General features: G+C 43.2%; 1 protein-coding gene across 4 annotated transcripts in view; it reads right to left on the reverse strand.

Annotated features, from left to right (window-relative positions):
- Window positions 1-23,922, reverse strand: part of rarga (retinoic acid receptor gamma a) — a 60,618-nt gene that overhangs the window by 23,832 nt on the left and 12,864 nt on the right. Inside the window, exons 4-5 of one of the 4 annotated variants that reach the window (XM_088992821.1) lie at window positions 18,007-18,077; window positions 8,433-8,775 (exon numbers count right to left, since the gene is read on the reverse strand). In XM_088992821.1, coding sequence (XP_088848947.1) covers window positions 8,433-8,601 — 169 coding nt within the window. In that variant the 5' untranslated portion in view covers window positions 8,602-8,775; window positions 18,007-18,077. Of the gene's footprint in view, window positions 1-8,432; window positions 8,776-11,113; window positions 11,514-17,147; window positions 17,305-18,006; window positions 18,167-23,922 lie in introns of those variants that run through there. The other 3 variants (XM_088992830.1, XM_088992838.1, XM_088992847.1) reach the window with 3 other exon arrangements.

Genomic DNA, 23,922 nt, shown 5'->3' on the forward strand with positions numbered 1-23,922 from the left:
CTCTTCGATGCACAAGTGATGGACTCACGCAGGTGAACTGGTTTTGGAGATATTGGGCATTCACTCTCCCCTAACTTTCCCCCGTTTTGCTCAAACGATAGCATTTAAACAGGACGGCCATGCCCTTGCGGGGCTCGTTCGTCAAAGGCAAATCATTGAGCGCTCGGGTGGACATAAATAAGGCCCGTCCCAACTGTTGCTCAGCAGACAGATAGACTCTGGCGATGCAAAAGCAAACAGTCTCATACAATGGGAGATATATGAAAATACAATGGCTTCAGTCTGTGAGCTCTTCACATTCATCTCCCCCTGACAGATAAGTACAAGTGGTATAGCCCAGCAGGCAAAAAAGACACAATTTCCTGTCAATCTGTGCTGCTGGCTAGGCTCTCCATAAACACACACCACATTCTGCCCCCTCTGCTTCCTCCTCCTCAGTCTAACGCTTCACTCCTTTTCCTGTCTCATGAAAGAAAAGGCACACTCACATCAGTTGACTGATCTGAATTGGACTGCTGATTGACTTGAAACTTTTCCTGGTAGAAAATGATGGCCTTTTTCCAGGTCAGGACGGAGTCACGCACAGGATTGCACATGTGTTGATGCTTAAACACACACCTGCCCGGGGGTCACACGTTCTTTGTTGCAACAAACAGTAAACATCAGTCATTTTTATTTGGTTCCTCATACAGTTGTCAGGACATAAAGAGGAAGCTTTCTGACAGCAACAATAGGTTTGGTAACAAAGCGTTATCTAACAACGATGCTTCGGCTGACAATTAGTTGTTATAATGATTCTTCCTTTGATGATCTAACAGTGGGTTTTACTCTCTTTCAGATTAAACACTCATGAGTATTCACAAACTCTGCTCTCACACACATCTTTCATCTCCATTTTCCACATTGCAGCTCCGATCACAGCATCGTGGAAAATAAGCCAAATCCCCTGGTGGTCCCATGTTCAGTGTCAAGACAACGTTAGTTTGCCAGAACTGCGGTCCGGACCGATGAGCTGCAACGCAATCGATTTATAACAGCATAGAGGCCCGAATGTTGAAACTCTTGTTTTTAGGGATTAATGGGCCGTAGTCTGCTCTTCTAGTTTTACCACTAGACTGTGTTTGAGAGTAGAATACAAACGCCTAAAGCCAGGTTGTGCGCTTATGAGCTCACCGCACGGAGAGCCGAGAGTCTGCCGGCGTTTTGAGAGGCTTTTGTGGAGTGAATTTAGACATCTAATCTACACATATTCACACATTCTGCTGCTGACCTAGGTTTATCACTGCCTACCCACCCTCCTCCCTTTCCTTCTCCGGCCAGAGAGATTGAACTTGAGAAGAACTATCCCCACCCCTTGGACCACTACCCCCCCCCCCCCCCCAACCCAAAGGAATATATATATCTTGCCCTGGTTCCTCACTTTCTTGCTCACAAGTCTCTCCAGCTCTGTGTTGCTCCCTCCGCCATTTCAACAAGTTCCCCGTAGCCAGTTTTTCCTGACTGCCTGCTTTGTTTTTACAGACAAAGCTGTACGCTTTTGTTTCGGGTTCGGGAATGTTTCATTTTCAGACTCAGCTGCCAACGCAAGTAGTGTGACGTCTCTGTGTTTGGGGAAAATTCTGGCTTTTGTTCACGGTTACTGCTGGTAGTATGATTTTGTAGCAATCACATCACCTCCCCATCCCAATGTAAATTTCTCCACTGTGAGACTAATAAAGGCATATCCAATATCCATCAATGCAACCACTAAAGACTGGATAGCTGGATAGGGTCGCCAGAATCAACACACCTCTTTCTGAAGTCCAGGAAAATGGGTCTCAACGGCTGTCTGGAGCGCCGATGCCAATTAGTAATATGATGTATGCCACACATTGTTGCCACTTCCTTCGTATACAATCATTGAGGTTCCATCCAAACAGTCAACAACACAGTGTTGTGTGAGGCAATAAAATGTAGCACGCTGCTCTGCGAGAGGAGGAATGCAACACGTTTCCACTACTCAACTTAGCAGGTGTGTACTGTGTGGACATGCAGAAACAGATTGGCCGTGATGATAGCGATAGCCAACAGCAGTCGAGAGCGCGCTCGTAGCCGATTCAAGTTACATGTATAGATTCCAAACATATTCTCAACAAAGTTGCTTGACTGTGTTTTTCTACAGTTCAAGGTGTTATTTTTCTGATCAGAGAAAGCTGCATGATCCCAGCATTCCTCCTTGTCACATCCATCAAGCCGCAGTCAGTTTTACACATGTTCAGTCAGCTTTTACGCAGTATGTAATCTTTTTCAACCATCTAACTCTCGCTCAATATATCTCTGACAGCAATCCAAAGTGTCATTGAGCATGGAGACGGGCGGAAAGATGACATGAGTTAGGAGACGGTGTGTCAGCAGCGGCTCAGGTCACTACTGTTCACATGCTTGCCCCCAAAACTTAACGCTTAACGCAGTGCTACCTTTCACAACTAAGCTTTTTCTCTCTCTGTGGCTACCCTCTTGTGACTTTTTGCTACTCGTGTTATGTCAGGTTTGAGAAAAAAAACTCGTCTTGATAATCGAGAAGCTCCCGCCCCACCCCTAAACATCTTTTTTCTTTTTCACAGACTGACAGTCTTGGACCACGGTGCCTACCTATGCCTTCTGTAGACCCTTTCACATGCCTCCGAGTTTTCATAGTAGCCTTTTATCTGCAAAAGCATCTTGTTTGAGCTACAGCACAATTTGTACCCTCTCCTTCAAGCAGCAACCTTCGCCGACTGCTCCTCTCTCGTCTTCCAAAGCAGGCATAAGTGCTCAAAAAGTTTCTGCAAGTTTCCAGGACTTAGGGTGCTTGGCTTTAACTTGAAAAGGGGGATAACATGAGGAAATCCAAGGAGAAGACTGCAGGGAAAGTGAGGGGGGAGAAAGTGGCGAGGGAACTTGAGCATGCATAAGCCACCAGGGTTTAGGTGGATATCATTGGAGAACCACATCTAGCATGGAGTATCCATTTTCACAAAAAAAACCTCATGGGTACTTAAATTGTCAGGAAAACAAAGAAGATCTTTCTGTCCATTTCTGCTTTATTTGGTGAATCATGACCAGCATCGGTTCAAACCAAAAAAGAGCACCGTGAGGGGAATCTCTTTCTGAAAAGGAGTCTCAGAGAGCTGTCATCCTACCACTGGTGGCGGCCTGGGAAGATGAAAGCGGGGATGTCAGACGATGTCGAATTGTTTATGAAAGGCGAGGCGGCAGCAGCTTCACTGATAGATCAAGGACAAGCAGCGCTACACAAGCTGTCACAGCACAAGAGCACAAAAATGGACCAGGGCTAGCATGGCTAATTCGCTGTGTAGATCATGGCCGCCAGAGCAGCGATGACAGGAGCCAGATGGCTCTTTTATTTCTGATGAGGTTTTGGCCTTCATAACATGGAAATGGTTTCGCCTCAATTAGCACAAAGTCATGACTTTCAGTGTGAGCACAGTTGGCGAATCAAGGTCACATTTGCTTAAATATATTGGTGATTTAGATTCGGTTTATACCCATGCCATTTCGTTACCTCTCTCTGCTGCTGGCCAGAGACCGATGCTCAATCTTGGTTAAGACTAAAGTAAATAGACCAGATGTGTAAAGGCAAGTTTTTGTAAGCATACAGTTTATGCATGGCTTTATGTTGTCCATGTGGAGCAAGTGGTTGTTGGTGAGTATGAACACCATCCTCATAGTTTTCTTCAAGTTGTGGATTTGTCAAGGAAGCCATGTGCTCCGAATACAGCAAAGTTATCATTAAATGTCATTTATCAGGCCAGCTGTATTCAGAGGCTGATTGTGTATCCTACAACAATTTAGGTCAAAAAAGTTTGGTGACAGAAAGAGCACACGGGGTGTTCGGTCATCTGACCTTGTGAGGGAAGTGAGAGGTACAGTCGTCACATTTAGCTAATCTGTTTATGCATGTACAAATATGCGCTCCCATGCAAATGAACTCGAATGTTCTTGACAGCTACCACAGGGAGGGCACCCAAATCTTTATTCCAACAAACCAAGCGCCATGAGATGCTTCTGTTGGTGCTCTGTTGGCTTTCTCCCCATCAGAGGAGGCGTCCCTTCCTGATGTCCTTTGCCACAATGTTAACTCATTCATTCATGAATTTATTCGTGAATTGAAAATATGATGCATTCCCGAATTTGTTCAAGTTTTGGGTTTTCTTGGTTAGGTGCCGATAAAGCGCTGGCCATGGCCTCTGGCGATGTTTTCTTCTTTTACACAAGGGGGTATGATTTATTTTTTTCCATGTTAATGCTTCGTTCCAGCTTCAGCTGTTGTTAAAGCACTATATAAACCAATTGGTATGTATTGCACTGTATTTTGGACAGCCGCCCTCATTTCAAGGTCATATAACTTCAGACCAATATAATTTAGGAATTAACTCTTTTTATCTGATGAAAGAAGAAAGTTTATGGTTTTTAACGCTGTATTGAATGTTTATGTAGTCCTAAAAACCTCAATATTCTGTGGGTCCTGGAATTCAACTGAGAATGACAAAAACCCTGGCATTGGAGTGGACGTTTTTGTAAATGCCTGGGAGTGAATGAATTAATATGCACATTTTACTGTCCAACCACATTACCTACAAAAATCTATTCTATACTAAGAGCTCCATCTGTCACCAAGAACTCTGGATGTTTGTTTCAGAGGAATGCAAAGAATGTTTGGAATTATGTCACTTTTTATTTTTAAAGCCGTTCTCACTGACGATTGTATAGTTGCAAGTCATGCCCAGCAACTGCGACTTTAATACCAATGCTTGTGTGAGTTGTGTGAGTTTTTCCACTCCAAATGTGACACCTGTTAGAACATGACCTAGTCCAGTACAGCTGTTCCTCTCATCTCCACAAGAGGCACAAGCGAGGAAGGCAAATTCTTGAAGCAAGTTCCAACAAGCCATACATTCCAATCCATGACGACAATCCCTTTAATTTCATCTCGTTGGGTTCCAGTCATCACATCCGAGCCTCTCTTGAATTTCAGGTCACGTCAGCAGACCTATAACTTGACGTGGCTTTGAACAGTCAACCGGAGTCCACTGAATAGGGTCGTGGCCATGTGGGCTGAAGGAAATGACCAAGCAGCTTTTCAAAACATCCCTGTGGCTGACTTGGAGGCCAGGGCTCTGGTCCCGATTGGCGCAAGCTTAGAGAGGTGTTTCATTGGCTCAGTGGCGATGTTATCTCATAGTAAGTGGCCTTAATGGGCTTCCAACTGTTTGTTTGAGGGACTCTCATAATGACAGGGATCAACTGATACTGGCCTCCGCAACTGCTCACTGACAAGAGACTCCTCTCATGGTTGAACAAACTCCTTTCCCGGCTATTAAGCACATTTGAACAACCCGCCCCCCTGTGTCGTGCGACACCATTGTGACCCACGGTCTATGGTGTATTCATTTCAAAATGATGCATGCACAAAGCAGGATTTGCCAAAGGCAGACTAGCATTAAAGGAGCACGGTGGCCTGAGAGGCTTCAACCTGTTGGCACGGCGCTCAACAATAAGTGTCACCTGGGCAATTATATGCGAAGCTATGGAGCGATGAGCATGAATGCCTCAAATGAAATATGTAGGTGCAAGTCTACTCCCCTTACATGCAAGGTATTTACTCAGTCTGGCCCACAGACTCTCCTGACAAAGATGACCAGGCTTGGGAATGTGATTCCTGGTGAAAAAGTGGAAGAAGAAGAAAAACTGGGTCTAGGGAATGTCCAAAGCAAGGCCTTTTGTTTCCAACGTGAACATTTAGCAAGCAATGATAGCTCCATTAGTCGAGTGACTTGCAGCAGCTCACTGCAACAGTTGGACGATTAGCTTAGATGTCATCATCGAGTGGCATAAAAGAGAAACAATGTATTTTTGGTCAAAACTGAAGCTGAGCCTCAGCACAAGTGGCATATCTTCATCCCAGTGTGTATATACCATCATGTTGGGTATGTTTTTGAGGAACATCAGGGTTTTTGTTTTTTTTTTTTCATTTATATTTCCAGGAATGATCCATGAAAAGAAAAGCAAAACTTGGTTTGTACACATTATTATTTTAACTGAGCGAAGTTGCTATTTTGAGAATTAAATGTCAAACTTGACATAGGCACCCGTCACAGTTTCTCACTAATGAGAAATGCCATCCATCAACTTGGTGACATCACAATATATTTTTATTTCGTTGTTTGTGAATACAGTCTTAGTCTTCCTGCAATTACCGAATTGGTAATTCCGATGTATAAGGCGCACCCAAAAGCCTTCATTTTCCTCAAAAGATGACACAGGTGTGCCTTATATGTGAAGTCATATTATATTTGGAAAACTGTTTTCATTCGTTGAAGGTGCGCCTTATAGTCCGGTGCGCCTCATATATGGAAAATGTTTGAAAATACACCATTCGTTGGAGATGCGCCTTTTCTCCGTTGCACCTTAAAACAGGTTGCACCTTAATACAGCATGATAATGCTTGTTACGTCACAACTTCATTCTTCCAAAGTGTAAAATCATCATCACAGTCTTATAAATAATTCAGATCTAGTCTCATCTGGCGATGGATATCTTCTTTTGAATTGACTGGGAAAACCCATGCTGACTTTGTGCCACAATCCAATAACATGCACGTTAGGGAGTGTCTTCTGTGGTGGAGTACAGTTGCTCGGGTAGAGTGGCATGCAATTTGCTGCTGAGCAATCCAGGTGCCCTCCACTATTCCAAACTCACCCATGACATAAAAATGGGCGGGTGGATTTGACGTTAATCTGCATTGTATTTGTGTGCATTTGGATTTTTTAGTTTTGTCAAAATGGCATGACTTACTCCGTGAGTTGGTTTGAATATTTTGGTTAACAAAACCCAAGTACACCCCCTGCCGACAACTGCATTCAGGTAACATAGGGTAAGAAAAGAAAAGATAACAAAACCTTTATTTGTCTCACAACTGAGAAATTCCCAACATACGAGTAGCCTGGTGAAAATAATGAAACTTTTAGAACACTCCAAGCAGACACACCTGGAGATCTTCACCTGTACTCCTTTGTGAATGAAGGACGTCCCGCCATGTTGCTTAGATGTAGAAGCACAACCTGACACATTGGAACTCCGCAGAGTTTACTTGCTTGAGCTTGCTTGCTTGAGCTTGCTTGTGCTTTGCTGCTTGTTTTTGCCTGATGTCACTGTGAAACACCAAAATGACTCCATCTGTCTACGCTGGGATTTCATTCTGCATCAAAGGGGCTGGAGGGGTGAGGTGCTTGCCTTTAGTTTTTGGATGAAAGACGTGCTGTGCGAGTCCAGGGGAGAGAGTGGGAAGTCAGGGTGCCTCTGCTCATGTGTTTGCATGTGTGCATGGATATTATCCTAAGAGGGTGTTTTCTTGGATTCCGCCACACTGGGACATCACCCCCCAGGTGCTCTCGCTCTCCCATTCGCTCTCTTACATACTGTGAGGATTAGGTGGGCACTGTCTGCAAAGTGGGGGTGGACGGGGGGGGGGGGGGTTGAGTTGGTGATTGATGGCTGAAAGGCTGGAGAGGTGCTCAGACATGCTGTGGTTGTTGAGAGTGGGCGCGGGGAGGAAGGGGGGGTAATGCAGACACAGTAAAGATTGGTTTGGGTTGGTGGGGGGTACTCAGCTGTTACCACTCACACCTATGATAGCCCCGTACTCCATCAGCTTGCTCACCTTTAGCTCAGCGGCCTTGAAAAAAACGATAACCCTGCATTTTCTCTGAAAACAATCCTGAACTGCAAAAAATCCAACAGAGAGAAGAGTGGTAAGGTCGGGGGGTGTTTTCCGAAACATAAACACCCTCTTGATTGCCAACAATTTCCTCTTTGTGCTGCACCTCCTATACATTATAATCACCAACACCACAAAAACCACCACCACTACCACTTCCACCCCATCTTGGGACTCCAGAGGACAACAGTGCCCCCGGTGGACATTTCTGTAACTACAACCCAAAAACCACACGAGTAACATGAGAAGTCTCAACATAGACCACTGGTCTCATTCAATTTTGGCTTTTGTTCATCTTAAAAAGTAGACGGATTCATCAGTGGCTCCTCATTCAACATTTGTTGCATATTCTTGAATATTTGTTGCTGCTTGGGGCACTTGTTTCCTCACGTTGGAAGAATGTTGTTTTGCCTCCAATTGCAGACTAGTGGGTTGCCTGCCGTAAAGGCTCTCTGCAAGGCTCAAACACACACACACTAGCACATGCATAGAAAGGTCAAGTTTGTGGATATAACCCCACCGCATACAAACATGTACAGTATAAGGAGCTGCGGAACCACTGTATTGATGAAAGTAGGCATTTTGTCTGTGTGTGCATGTGCGTGACATCATGGCTATAATCGAACATTACACATGAGAAGGTAGGCAGAGTATGCTAATGGAAAGAACTTACAGAGCGCAGCCATCTCTTTGGGCAGGTCAGCACCAAATCTCCCGAAAAGGCTACTGTTGGCCAGCAGGTCAAAGGGAGAGTGGCTTCTCATGGAATTAAAGGCGAAGGGGTAGACAGCAGGTGGGAAACCTGTCATATGGCCCACCTGCTGTTCCCTGTTGGTAGCCATGGCAAAAACACACCAGCGGGCTCACTGGTGGATGGCAAGACACTCAGCAGGTTCACAAAAGGTTTTGTCTTCTTTTGAAGGCTCTGAGGATGTGGGAGAGTGGATGAATCAGGTGGATGGCTTCTTGTTTAGTGGAGGAACAACAAATTCCTCTCTAGTGCAAACATCCAGTTTCTGCGGAACAAAAGAAAAACGTGTTATTTCTTAGATCAGAGCATGAAACATAAGAACAAATCCAACTGATTGGCATAAACATGATATTGAAGTGTTTTCTATTGAGACCACAAAAATGTTTAACTTGACGTCAAACACCCAGGTCATTATCCATGCTTGCTCTGGGGCATCAAACACTTAATCTCCAGTTCTAAACCCAGATGGACTTAATATGAAAAGGAGAAAAACAAGGAAGAAGGACTGAGGGAGACACCAGCGAGCACCCTAAAGAGAAGAACCGGAGGAAAATCCAGAAAAAATAGGAGTGAGGGGAAACTAGATAAAAGATGTTCGAAAAAAGTTATAACAGAAAAGAGGAAGAGGTAGTGGGGTTAGAGAGAAGAGAGAAACATAGAGAGCACTCTTGTTCCTTTAGTATTGAAGGGCTTCCAGACTTGTGCTCTGATTCCAGTCGATGCCATATGATTGAAATCAGCAGAACTCTGCTATAAAGAGCTCCTCTGTTCCTACTGCCAGCCTAGCACAGCAGCCTGCCTCCCGCTCCCCTCTAGACCAGAAGCCCAGACGCGGGGCCTGTGGGGGGGAGAAAATGAGATCCACTGATTGTTAACTGCTGCTGTCACTTCCAACAAGCTTGTGTTGAGGTAAGGCTCGCACCCCACAAAGGCCACTGGGCTCGAATCTCCCACAGCCCACTCGTCACTCAGACGCCGCACAGTAGGCACAGACAAGGAAGCAGTCATGCACTGTCATTGATTGTTAATCCAGGACCGAGTGAAGCCGTCCCATTTTATTTTCTTTTTCTTTATGTTAGCATTCTGGAAAATGGATGAATGGAGGGGTTCTCGCAGACCACTCAACAAGCGTGACTTTATGAGTGAGTGGTATGATGAGCTTGTTTTTACAAATCTGGGTTTGAAAGACGGCAGAGCCAAAAGAATTTGGTACGTCAGTGGTTTCTGAATTTTACGAAAAGGACTTCAGGTAAACAAGATTGATTGGAGGATGGTTCGCTGGGGCTTGAGAAGGCAGAGCTGGTGAACGCCAGTGGCGGGCTGTGCATGTCACTTCGAGGCCTTCAGTAGTGCTACGTCTGAATCACTCCACAGCTGCGAGTGTGGTGTGATTTGCTACACTTCCACTAGAAGATGTCGTGGAAATACTAAAATTTAAAATAATAAAATTTTACTATGAATATGTGGATTCATGAAAATCTCACAAAATTGCAATATTATTTGATATTTTTGCTAGCTTTGGAGCTGTCCAAACTTTCTTAATGATGTCCATCGATTCTTGAAAAGTCCGTCTCGAAAATGGCTGTAAATCTGCTACCCAAACCATTTCTTCTCCTTCTTCAGCCATTGTGGGTTGACGAAACCGCTATTAAATCAACACAAAAATGCTTGCTACAGATACAATGTGCGAGCTCTGGCCAGTATGCGCTTATCACTAGCGGCTAGTGATACTAGTGATACTATTGTCTATTGATTAGCCGATCATGTGACTAGCCAATCATAATTTGCGATAACTCCCCTTCGAGCAGGCCTAGGGTTGCCAACTCGAAATGTGATTGGTTAAAACAACTGCTTCATCAACATTGATTTTTTATGCTCCAGAGCCTGCAGAACTGATTGTGGAGGCATCCAGGTAGATTTCTGACCCTGGAAACAAATGATGGGTGAAATGTGATTGGTTAAATGCTTAAATATGAAAACACACGTCTGGAAGCAGCAGAATAGTCGAACAGTAGTGAAAGAAAGTGAAAGTGAAAGTAAAAGTCAGCTATATTGTCAAATATGCTAATATGCATGACATACAGCACAGATGAAATTAATGTCCTGTCGGACCCAGCATGCAAGACACTAATAGTTGGCGAACGTGGCTAAAAAAGACATACAATTGACAACAGACTATACATGTAATGTAATGTACATATAAAGGAAGCTGAAAGACAACTTGGAATTATTTAAAAGGAATTTATGGACAAAATATAATTAATTAGTATGTGATTCAGACGTTTTGAGGCCAGCAGACAAGGCCTTGCGAACCCTGACAGCCCACACTGCTGAATACATGATGTGAGCATGGTAATAAGAAAAAGAGCAATTGATGAATCAGAATCAGAATCAGAATCAGAATCAGACAGAATAATGGCAAAGTCTGGGCATTAGGGGGCACTGTGAGTTGGCGCCGTGTCTTGATGAGAAAACGGGCTGAGAGCTTTCTGAGACACTTATATGTAAAACAAAAGTCTGAAATACATAGTTCATACACATGCAATCAAGCACATGGAAAATAACCTACATGCGTTACAACACACACACACGCACACACGTACCCTTGCATCTTTTCCAGAGCTCTGGCTCAATCCACTCGCTGTGTCTCTTTCAACAGAGCCAGTTAATTACACCCTACTGCTTCAGGCAGCTTCAAACCACCACTAATTTAGAGTTCCATTCCAGTAAACTGTTCCACATGTGCATCCAGGGCCCTAGCAGTCTCCAGTGACCACGTTTCAGGAAGAAGTACCATCGATAGGCACCCCCTTTGCACCCCTATCCTGCCAACATAGCCAGACTTCCTTTTTTTCTTATTTCTCTATGCAGCCCCCATAATCAGGATCCTATGGCCATGCTACACCTATTTCTTCACCCGTCATTGCAACATAACTGAACGTACTGGCTTCTTGTAGGTCAGTGAGTCCCACAATGAGCAAACCTGCAAAAAGATGGCTGAAAAAGGGAGAAGACGTGCAATGTGGGACGCATAACCCAAAGTGTGTACAGGATATGTTTGTCCCATTTGGGTAAGTGCCTCATGCACTCTTCAAAGGCAGCAAAATCTGAAAGTGTTGAGAGACGCAAGTAGGATTGAGGCTTTTGCATTCTCATCAGAGTAAACAGAGGTTTATTGATCCATCTATTTATCCAGTACTGCAGTCATGAATACTAAGGAGTGTTAAAACTACTAAAGCTCCTCGGAGAATGCAAACTTAGCAAGGAAAGAGAAAGGAGTATACAGCCTTTGAAAATAACAGAATCATAAATTGATCAATCCGAAAAAGATGGTGCCAGTGTTTTTTAATGAGCCACATCAGCTCAGAAACTTTTGAAAGGGTTGTTTGTGTTTTATTACGGGGTCCTGGGGTAGGCTCGTTTCACAACCGGGTCTGGATTTATAAGGGGGATGAGGGGAATTTGGAGTGACCTCATCCCCCGTTAGCCAGGGCCAAATGGGCACAGAGGCCCTCCCCACTTCCCCTGAGCCTGGGGGGCACACAGGAGGCAGGAGGTGGTCAGGCGGGTGAAGAGGAGAGCCGAGGCCTGCCGTGAGAGGGTTCCAGCCTACTGCGGGGACTTTCCATCCCGAACCGGGATAGACACACTCGGGTAGAGGGTTCGGCCTCATCGTGCATGCCAGTGTGCCACGCTGATTCCACTTGAGATTAACCACAGAAATGATCAAGACCAAATGCTGCGTGTAGCAAAAGAATCGAGCTAGTGATTTAGCGGTGGCTCAACAACAGCGAGGTGCTTTCACCCAACGATGGACTTTTTTGTTCTAGGCACTTTTGGTTGCGGTCAAAAATTCAAAGCACTGTGAGATGAGCAATGGCAAAAGCATGGTTGGCCTCCATCATGGTCATTAAACAATAATAAGATAAGTGACTTTGCGGCATGTAAACCACTGCATGTATGAGCAATTAAAAATGTGCCCTGCTTTCATAAAAAAGTGTATTCAAAATTGTCGCCCTCCATTCCTGTAAAGGGTAGTAATGTAATGTGCACTACAATGTGACTGATAACTGTGAAAGAATTTCAGGTGAAGAAACCGTGTCTGTTGCCTCGCCGTAGGTGAGAGCTATTGCAATGAATCATTCCTATGCTATGTTGCACGTCAGTGAAACTTGAATGCTTTAATTCTTAACCATCCTTGTCAGAAATGGAAAGATGTAACCGTTGTTGTACCCCTCGTGTTGATTCAATTTCCTTCACACAAGGTTGAGCCAATGAACACTCGATTAGAAATATCTTTGGAATGGCAGGGGAGGTCGAATAATTTTAACTAGAATCAGAGTCAGAATTGTCCAGAAGTAGGAATGTGACTTTGAATGGACATCTGTTTATATGTGCCCTGCGACTGGCTGGCAATCGGTCCGAGATGCAACGCACCTCTCACCCAAAGCCATCTGAGCTCAAGCTCAAGCCTAATGAGGAAAAACGCTCTCGAAACTGCTCCTTGGAAGCAGTCCCTGGAAGGGAATGGGAGAAGCCCTATCCTTTGGGTCGAGTCGTGTACTTGCTAAGTGCAGCAAAGAGTTGTGCCCGCAAGGCAGAGCTCTGCCAGGATGTTACATTGTTCATGTTCTATAGACGACCAACTCGTCAAGACCTTGAAGCGCATCTATTTTGCGTCTTTGACATCCAACAATTTGCCATCAGGAGGAATTCATTGAGAAAACCTGATGGCACCAACTTCTTTTGACCGACAGGCCACCACAGTCACACAAAGGCGTGTGTTTGTGGTACAAGATCACAGTTCACAGTTCACGCTCGAGAAACGTGTCGTTGTAATAGCAATTATGTCCGACTTTGAAATGAAGTTAAAAGTGGCACATTTGCTATTTATTTATTTTAGTGGAAATTAGAGACTGAATTTTAGGCTTTGTCACTCTCCACTTGCGGCTGTGAGCTAGTTGAGAATACTTGTAGGTTTTCATGTGCTGCCAGTGAGCTTGATAAAAAGTGTACAAGGTTCCATTTTTAGAGGATTTGAGGTTGTATTTCTTTCAGATAAAAATGTGTCAAAGTGGAAAAAATGACTTCAAGATAACCGAAAAGTACCTTGTATCCTGGCAGGAAAACCTTGGCAGTTTTTTTAAAGGTCGAACTTGCCCACGCTTGCTCATTTTTTCAGCAGAACGCTCAGCGTGTTTTTCAGGCACCCAGTCATCTAATTGTCAACATCACGGTGATTTACGTTCCATAACTTTGAAGAGGAAGTGACTGCAAACACATTGGGCACGGTCCTACATTCTGGGTAAAGGTGAAGTCATGTGACTACGTCAGTCAAATAATTCTTTTTTTTTGTTGGGTGCAAAACGACAACTCTGAAGAGACCTCATGTGAGTGTTATGTGATCCGGTCGCCGGTCCCGGCGACACTTTGTCTGTGGAAACACATTACTGGTGGATGCTGAGCTGACAACTTGGCGTCTTTCAACAAGTGTGTGGCTAATGGCTCCAAGACAGACACTCAGTGACAGATGACTTGGTGTGTCCAAACACACCTGCATTCCATCTTCTCAAACTTGTTTGACATCTGCCTGCGCTTGGCATCACACAAACACCTATTTGCTTACACGCAACAATACAGCAAAATAGCACTCGGACGCACTTTGACATTGAAAGTACAGATGGTACGCGGGAAAGCAAACTTCATATTAACCCAAATCCAAAGCATTACAGATACATTTAAAACAGCCAATTAAAAAATCAATTCCAGTTCATTAAGTTGTATACAATTTGATAGAATTGTATACAACTGCTACATTTAAAAACAGTTGATTCAAAAGATCAATTCAATGACATCTAGATGTATACGCTGCACATCCTGCTTGCACTTTCAAAGCATCTGAAGCTAAAATGAATCCACATCTCATGAAAGACCAAATTAACTCATTCACTGCCAGATGCGCAAAAATGTGTCCACTCCAGTGCCAGATGGAGTTTTTGTCATTGTCACTCAAATTCCAGTAATCACAGAATATTGAGTTTCAGGACTACATAAACAGTCAATGCGGCATAATGGAACTGTATAGTGCCACTTAGCAGTTTTTTTGACGACGATACTAGTGCAGCGTGTTCTACCGAAAACAAATTCTTTGTGTGTTCTACATACTTGGCAATAAAGATGATTCTGATTCTGATTCTGATTCTGATAAGAAACAGCTTCACCGTTCCCGTTCCAGGAAGAAAAAAAAACGAACAAATTTGGGAATGGCCCTCAGCGTCATATTTTCAATTCCTGAATAAATTCGGGAATGGCAGTGAATAGGTTAATCAAGCATTTTCATAAGTGATTCATGCTTTAGAGACCTCGTTTAATTCCCAAGAGTCCAAATCTTGGGCAGGTGTGTCTTTTGTGGGGATCTTCAAATCCTTTCAACTGTACGTCATTTTGGCAGTGTGTAAATGAGACACATGCAATCACATGCTTTTACTTACAATGATTAACATCTTCGGACATGTGACGGTATAAATCAGTACTGTATTCAGTACTCCGGTGCATAAGGTGCACCAGAGTATAAAGTGCACCCCCAATGAATGTCATGTTTTCAAGCGTTTTCCATATATAAGGCGCACCGGACGATAATGCGCACCTTCAATGAATGAAAAAAGTTTCCCAAATATAATATATAAATAGATAAAAGTTTTCCAGTTATAAGGCGCCACAGTAGAGGCTGGGGTTACACACAACTTCTACAGAGGGAAATTGAGTCATGGCTGCTGACAGTAGTTGCGAGACCTGTTTGGCCCAATATTACTTCACATATAAGGTGCACCTGCGTATAAGGCGCAGAGTCATCTTTGGAAGAAAATCAAGGCGTTTGGGTGCGCCTTATACATCGGAAAATACGGTAAATGAAACCTAATTAATTTGAATTTGGTCATTTTCTGCACTGTCAATTTGGAATAAAGTCCTTTTTTTAACAATGAAAACATTTTTGAACTGATTCATTGATTAATCAACAGAATAGCTGATTATTTAATTAATCACCAGTTTCACCCCAAATTGCTCCTTCGATTGTCTTCTGTATGCTACTAAACGGGCCGGCTTGAGTTGCAGAGTGGAGAGGATTATGGAAAGAGTTTGAACTCAGCCACACATCAAGCACTTTCTTCAAAGATGAAGTCATCCTCACAATTTTCTCTTTCCATGATGTGGTAGAGGACTTTGGCGTACAAAGCGCACTTTGGGTCCAGCAAAACAAGAACACGCACACACACCACAACAGGAAAACACAGATGAGGGAATCCAATTTTGAAGCATAAATACAACCAGAGCGGCTAAAAATCACGCAAGGAAAACAAGAAGAAGAAGAAACGGCCTTTCCTTTTTCCAAGAGCGAGAGACTACAGAGGTGTTTGTATTCCTGTGCTCTGAGAGAAAACAACTTTTCCTCTGTATGAAGACAATTTCCATGTCTGATTGAAGCCCCGGGAACCAGAGAAACACAAGGCGGGCCCAAACAAACATACGCAACACACACAAGCAAGTGCAAATAGATGTGTTAATAAATGTGCAGAGCATGCAAATACTGTAGACACAAAGACTCCTGTAAAAATAACCATAGGGAATGACTTTCAAATTGCTTCCTTTTTAAATATAGTGCTGTGGCGGAAAAAGAACGCCCCTTGCCTGTCCCCTCCCCACAAAAGACACACCTGTCCAGGCTACCGTCCGTCAGGTCTTGTTGGTGGAAAGAGAGAGAGCGGAAACCTGCAGGTATCAACAACTCCCTGCTCAGAGGTCAAGAATGGTGGCCAATATTGACACGTCATCCGCCGCCAATTTGCACGTATGAATACATAAACCATATAATAATAAAAATGTTGTAAATAATAATAATAATAATACATTCAATTTATAAGCGCCTCTCAAAACTCTCAAGGACACTATACAGTTACTGGATAGGTTTTTACGTGGGTGAGCAGCGGCAGCCAGATGTGCCAGCGTTCACTCAACCCGGAAGTAATTCAAATATCAAGGTTTTTGTTTTTTCCTTATTTTTGGTCACACACACACACACACACACACACACACACACACACACACACACACACACACACACACACACATGTTTTTATAACATGGTGGGGACTAGATGTGCAAAGGATTTGAGACTTATAAAAATTTGATTTTACATTTTTTTTAGCCTGTGCACTGTTGCTGAAAGGGCTAAGTTTATCCCGAAAAGCCAAATTTCAAGGTTGTAAATTATTGCTTCCATTTCCAAAAGTTCTTCTTACTCCTCAAGTGTGACCATTCCCAGACTATTGCAACCTTACATTAAGATAACCAAAGCATTATCTTGTCAAATGACATGTAATGCACACTAACTCACCACTGTACTAATTATTTTTCATTTGACAAATTAAATTCAAGCCTCAGTCACAGACAATTTCAATAGCCATAAACAGTGATGGCGAAGACCAAAAGTAAGATGATGATAACAGAACAGCAAATAATACAGCACTCTTGAGCATGATGTCCTTTGCCATAGGGTCCACTGAACATTCAGTAACAACATTGAGAACATAGAAAATACATTTCTGCACAAATTGCAACCCACTAAAATGTGATTTTTACCCTCAACCACGCTTCAAATTCCACACCAAACCTCTCTTCCTCTGAGTCCAACTGGCTTTGTTGTGACTTTTTCTCTCTGTCTTCATTCTTTATGATCCCTCACTCTTGCTTCAGGTCTGCTAGGAGAGAAAAAACTGCAGAAGGCAGGTGCGCCACAGCAATACGACAATACAGCACAAAAACTACACGGACATGAAACAAGTAAAAACATGCCATGACATCAGGCGCCGGATCTCTCCGGTTAACAAGTGGAACCTGTTAACCGAGGCAATTGGAAGATACCATTCACTGACAGGCCACCAACTATGGGAACACAATAAAATGCTCTCCGTGTCAGCTACGACCTCATACAACTCACTCTACAAGAATTAGACTGTGGAAAGTGGAAAACAATACAATACTGGGCTTTTATACTTTCCAGCACATTCGTTATAATAAAAAAAGGTCAAGGACTGGTGACTCCTCTGGTGAATAGACATCAAACACACGCAGGCGTGTACACGGCAACTCACGCACATATGCTAATAATAAAGCGCTCCGCAGGCGCTGGGTAACAGCCACTAATAAGCACATATGTGCATGGAGCAACATGCAGGCGCACATTTTCATATGAATTTGCTGTCTCGTCCCGATTAGCTTAATCAAAGAAATGTGTGTGAGGATGATGTTTTAGCGTGTGTTCATGAAGATCAAGTTTGATGGAGGCAAGTGCAAAACGAGCTCTGTCTTTAATTACAGACCGACTCCTGCAGCGGGGAAAAAATAACAAAAATTCTTGCTGCTAACAAACGCAGGCTAGGGGAAAAATAAAAATAAACACTTTTCAGACTTGAGAAACTTTTTTTGCGTGTGAACTCACCAATTTTGGTTCGAGCGAGGCAGGCTGGCGGATGAAGGACTTCAGGGAAGGGTCTGATGAGCCCAGCTTGCCTGGAGGAAAAAAAGGGAGACGAGATGCGTGCACGTTCATCAGAGTCCTTCTGACAGCACCAGTAGGGCAGCAGCCAATCTCTCTCTCTCTCTCTCTCTCTCTCTCTCTCTCTCTCTCTCTCTCTCTCTCTCTCTCTCTCTCTCTCTCTCTCTCTCTCTCTCTCTCTCTCTCTCTCTCTCTCTCTGTTCTCTTTCTCTCTGGACTTTCTCCTCCTCCTTCAAAATCACTCTTTCACTCCTCTCCCCAAACACTTACTCTCTCACTCGCTAGGAAATAATTATACTGTCTGATTCATAACGCCCTCCTTAGTCATGTGACCCAACACTTGAAATATACAGCACATTTTTTCACATGCCACAAAATGCCTGCAGGGAGAAAAAAAGGGGCCCGTCGAGATTCTGTTTTTAATTCTCTCTCCTCTTTGTCTCTTGGCTGAGCTTTTGGTTGAGTTCATTTGCTCTGCTACAGAGTTGTTTACCAACTAATAATTTGTGCATGGTGACAAGGAGGGCTGTGCCGTCAATGAGCATCACAATCAATGAATTTGCAGTTTGTGAACAGGATGCAAGAGAGTCTGAAGAACCACCAGTGATCTCCCTTTGTGCCATTTTGATCTCACTCGGTTGGCGTTTAAGAGTTTTTGACTCGAGGGTGATTCCTTTCATCAAAATGCAAGGTACAATTCACGCCTACCTGCCTTCACTGTGGCATTATGATAGTTTCCCCAAATCATAAATCTCAAGAACAGAGAAGTATATATGCGACAGAACGCTAAAGAAAGAAAACAGGGAAGTAAAACACAAAGCATTCTGCTCTTATTGGGAATAAATTGAAGCCAGAATATGGCTTTCAAAGTATTTGGGGGAATAGACAACATCTGTCGACATCCTGCCAAACTCAGTGCCATTGAGATGCCTTCAAATTTGATGTGGCTTTTTTACAAAAATGAGCAGCTTTAAGTGAAACGGCGGCATGGCGGCTTCGGGGGGGAAGTTGTGTAGCATGGCAGAGTGCAGCAGCGACAACTTTGGGTGTGCCCCTGAGCGTGCCCCTCTTAGCCATATGAGATCATATGTTTCACATTGGTTTATGTGTTTGTGGTTCAGGGTGTGTGCTTTGCTTTTCTGAATGTAATGTTTCTCAAGTTGTTTTGCGTATGAGGAGCACTCAGCTCACAACGAGCAGGAGAGGAGACACCTTAACTGGCACCTCAACAGGAACCTTTACTGATTTTCCCCAGAGTGCAAGCCAATGTTTAAAAAATAAAGCATTCTCCCTGCAACTGTCAAGCAGCGATGAGAACGCAGCCACCAACATTCACAAACAAAATGCTGAAAGACACAACCCAAGTAAAATATGTGAGTAGAGGGAATGCCATTCCATGTCTTTTCCACATAACAAAATTACACAATTGATTTTTGTTTGGGGGTGTGTGACAAGAAATAGCGTTTTTAGAACACATACAGTGATAACTCAGCTTACGAACGCTTTAGCTAACGAACTTTTCATGTTACGAATATTAAATTCGCAAGAATATAATGTTGGCATACAAGCTAGTTTTCAGGAAACACTCGGAGCGCCACAATGGCTGGCAGACTAATTTTTGGCGGAAGAACACACAACCACGGGGCCGATGTGCTCGCAGTGCCGATGTGGTTTGTTATCGAGTGGATACTTTTGCTTTTTTTGGGACCAAAAAAAGACCCCACCACATGCTAGTGTTAAACCAAAGAGGAGACAAAAAAAATTACGGTCGACCAGAAGAAGGAGATCATCAAAAAACACGAACAAGGTGTGCGTTTGTGTGATTTAGCGTCCCAGTACCAGTACGCTAAATCAACCATTGCTACGTGTGGCTAAGGGTGTTTCTGTGTTGTGTAAGCCACAGTCTCAGGCAATAGAAGAGGTTGAAAAACTTCTGTTGATTTGGATTAACGAAAAACAGCTAGTAGGGGACAGTGTGTGAGGTTATTATCGAAGAGAAAGCACGGCAACTTCACTCGGATATCATCAAGAGGCAACTACATCAACGACCATCACAAAGGTAAATAAAACGACTTTGTGATACAGTACAGTTTGTTTCTTTAATTATAATACAATAGCACATTTATTATACATAAAATAAGGTATACTTTGTGTAGTTTTAAGTTTTATTTAGTAGAAAATTATATTTTCTGGGGACCTGGAAACGGATTATTCTCATTTTTAAACGGTTTCCTTTGGGAAATTAATGTTTGGAAGACACACTTTTCACCTTCCACACACTTTCTGGGAACCAATGAAATTTGTAGGTGGAGGTATCACTGTACAGTGGGGCCTCGGTTTACGAACGTTAAATTTATGAAAATGAAACCTTGGATTAAGCACTACTTTTTGGGATGCACACGGAGCGCCGCCCCACCACGCTGGCGGAGTAATCTTCGGCGGAACACCAAAGCACACGACCGAATAGCGCCCCAGCCGGCCTATGTCTCCACACCCCCTTTCTCTTAGTGCACACGTCGATCCTCTTCACTGATTTTTTACAGATAGTTTTGCTCTTATGGGACCAAAAAAGACCCCACCACAGGCTCATGTTCAGCCGCAGAAGACACAGAACAAAATTACAGTAGAGGAGAAGAAGGAGATCATTGAGAAACACGAACGAGGTGTGCGTTTGTCTGATTTAGCGGCTTAGCGGATATACCATACTTGGCAACAAAGCTTTACACAAAGGCTTTATTTACTCTATGCTTTCAGCTGATAGAAAAGGCTTGGCATGATGTTACCCTTCGATCCTTGAAAGCAGCGTGGAAGAATTTGTGGCCCGTATGCATCCTTTAGAGGGACTTTAAAGGATTTGATCCTCATGACTGTTGTTCTGGACGACATTGTTTCCATTAGATAGAACATGGGACTCGAAGAGGATTCAGATGACATCGAGGAGCTTGTTGCTTACCATCATGAGGTCCTCAACACAGAGGATTTGATTTGCCTTCAAGAGGACAAGCAGAAGCAAGCCATTCAGGAGTTGTCATCTAGGCCCCACTATATTGGATTTTTTTTAGAATCAGAATCATCTTTATTGGCCAAGTATGTAGAACACACATGGAATTTGTCTCCGGTAGAACACGCTGCACTAGTAACAGGAACAATAATATGGAGCGCGTAACCGAGGCTGCCACTCACGTCGGCACCATTTTATGACGTTACGTTTAATTTATATTGAGCAAAATCTTCAACCAGACGGGTGAACAAGTGAACAAAATGAAATGGAATTAATGAAAAATACCAAACGAAAAGTTGTGAATGTTCGTTTTCCAAAAATATTGAGAAGTCAATCTAGGAATAATGCTACATAGTTGATGAAGATTGTAATTGAAATTTGTAAAACGATTGTAAAGATTGTAAAATGAATATTTTAAAGAGCAATACATCTACAGACTATCAACATTGATAGCTAGGCCTTCTTTGTCGGCTTAAAACGGCATCAGAAACACTGACGAAACACTGACGAAACATTTACAACTGAAATGATCATATAGTTTCCATGAAACAGTATACCTTCACTCCCAACAGCCTAATCTATTCAGCTTGCAGAATCTCTCGGCTGCAGTTTCCAGTCAATGTATGTGGGTATTTGACTTTTTTTTTTTGTCCAATCAGATTTCAGAGTTTTAGTGGTGCCTTGTCTGTTTAATCTGCTTTGGGCCGTTACCATCAGTAATGGTAGCGGGGAATTAGAAATGTTTCTTAAGCTATCACAGACATGAAAGATTTATCATGTGGAATCTGGGTGTCTGCTGACATCAGCATTATCGAAGGTAAAGACTAGTCAACCAATACTTTCGCAGTCGCATACATTCAAACAGTCGAATACATTCAAGCACATCACCATTTCTTATTCTCTTTTAGCCATTTTGGAATTGAGAAAACTGCTATTAAATCAACACAATATATTTGTTTATGCAGCTCGCTAACGATACAGTGTACGAGCTCTGGCCATTATGCTCTTGTCACTAGTGGCTTGTGATCAGAGCACTTTTCGCAAACTATGATTGGCTAGTGGCTAGCCAATCATAGTTTGCAACAACTCTCACGTTGACCACCGTCTTCAAGAAGGCGTTGGTACCCCTTTTGAGTTGCCCACGCGAAATCTGATTGGTTATGCGAGAGGGCCCGCAGAACTCAATGTGGAGGGTTCCAGGTAGATTTCTGACCCTGGTAACAAATGATGGCTGAAATGTGAGTGGTTACATGCTTAAATACAAACCTACGTCTGGAAGCAGCGCAACAGGGAAAAAGTAATGAAAGGAAACTGAAAGACAATTTGGAGTTATTTCATAAGAATTCATGGACAAAATGTAATTAACATCAGTCAGTGATTCCGAAATTTTTAGGCCAGCACAGAAGGCTTTCGACTGGTATCAACACAGTGGCATAAGGCTTGTGGTTCACGATCATGCCAGCGCAAGTCTAGTTGAGCATGTTTGGCGTCATGTTACGTTGACTGGGCGTGCCGGTGCACGAAGCAGCATCATCCCGAATGCACCTGATAATTTGGTGACAGAAACGAGTCTGCACTTAACATAAGCCGAACAGGTCGTCATTTTTGTGTACAGACTATGAGTTAGTTGGGCATGTTTGTGAATTTGGTCAATGTGCTACACTTCACTGGGTCTCGCTGACTTACAACCCAGTGCTTCTGAAAATTTGGTGACAAAAAGTCAATCAGATTTGAGACTGGCAAAAAACAGGTCCAATTTGATGGTTTCGATTGAGACTCAGGCAGAAAATTGGCCCGACACAGATGTGAGTGGTGGATGTCATATATTTCATTCAGAAATATGAGACTAGTGTGGGACAATCCCTCTGAAGCAGTTATTGAATGGATTATAATTGTCACCATTTTAAGAGAATATTTTAAAAGCAGCCTCGTCTCTATTGTGGGGAAGGGGGTCGGGGGCATCACAGTGCCTTCGCTACCGCGAAAAGACCCACACACACGCATACAGTCAGCAGATAATGCTCTGCACTTCCAAGCCGGGGGCCTGGATATGATCCCCAAGTTGAGTATCTATTTCTGAAGTTGTTTCAGGAATGTCAGACACTGTACACTTGGGTTTGTGCTTTGATTGCCCTGATTTTGATGCAAATGAGAGAGCTTATGGATTGGCTGGGAATATTCTCCCTCCATTCTACAACACATGAATGCGCAAATAAGCCATGATGCCCAAAGTCGAGTAAAATATCAGGAGAAAGAAAAGACTGTGCGAGCGATGCCGATGGTAGAAAAATGGTGCATCAAAAACTCCATTCTTACAAATAGTCGAACCCTAAAAAAAATCCTGACACTCAAAATGCAGATGGAGCCGATGGAAACCGAATAAAACCCGCAATGTAGCAAACCATCCAAGAAAAGGTGAACCAATTCAGGTGTGTGACTAAGTAGTTTATCCATGTGCTGTGGCAGTACAAATTTTATTTTGCAGATTTCGCCACACTAAGTGAGCAAGTATGAAGATATCGTTCACAATATTTCAGCATGACACTCATACTATTACATTTCATTTCCGCAGATGCTACAGATTGGAAGAAACAACCTATAGTCTGTGTCCTTCACTCGAAAGGTGAGAATGATGAGAGAAAAAGGTGATGGGTCTATTGTTAAAAATGTATCTGGATTCCAATTTTATTTATTTATTTCATCAAATTAATCATGTTTTCTTCCATCACAGTTTGGTTTGGGGCCGCCACAAATATTGACAAAATCTGACTTCAACGGACAGTTAGGACGGTGGGAACAAAATCATTGTCACCGCCCTACCCACTCTCGAGGACTTGCCCACTGCAAGAATCAAGTTC

Source organism: Hippocampus bargibanti, linkage group LG01 (assembly GCF_051943395.1).
Source record: "Hippocampus bargibanti isolate YZ-2025 linkage group LG01, ASM5194339v1, whole genome shotgun sequence".
Taxonomy (NCBI): Eukaryota; Metazoa; Chordata; class Actinopteri; order Syngnathiformes; family Syngnathidae; genus Hippocampus; species Hippocampus bargibanti.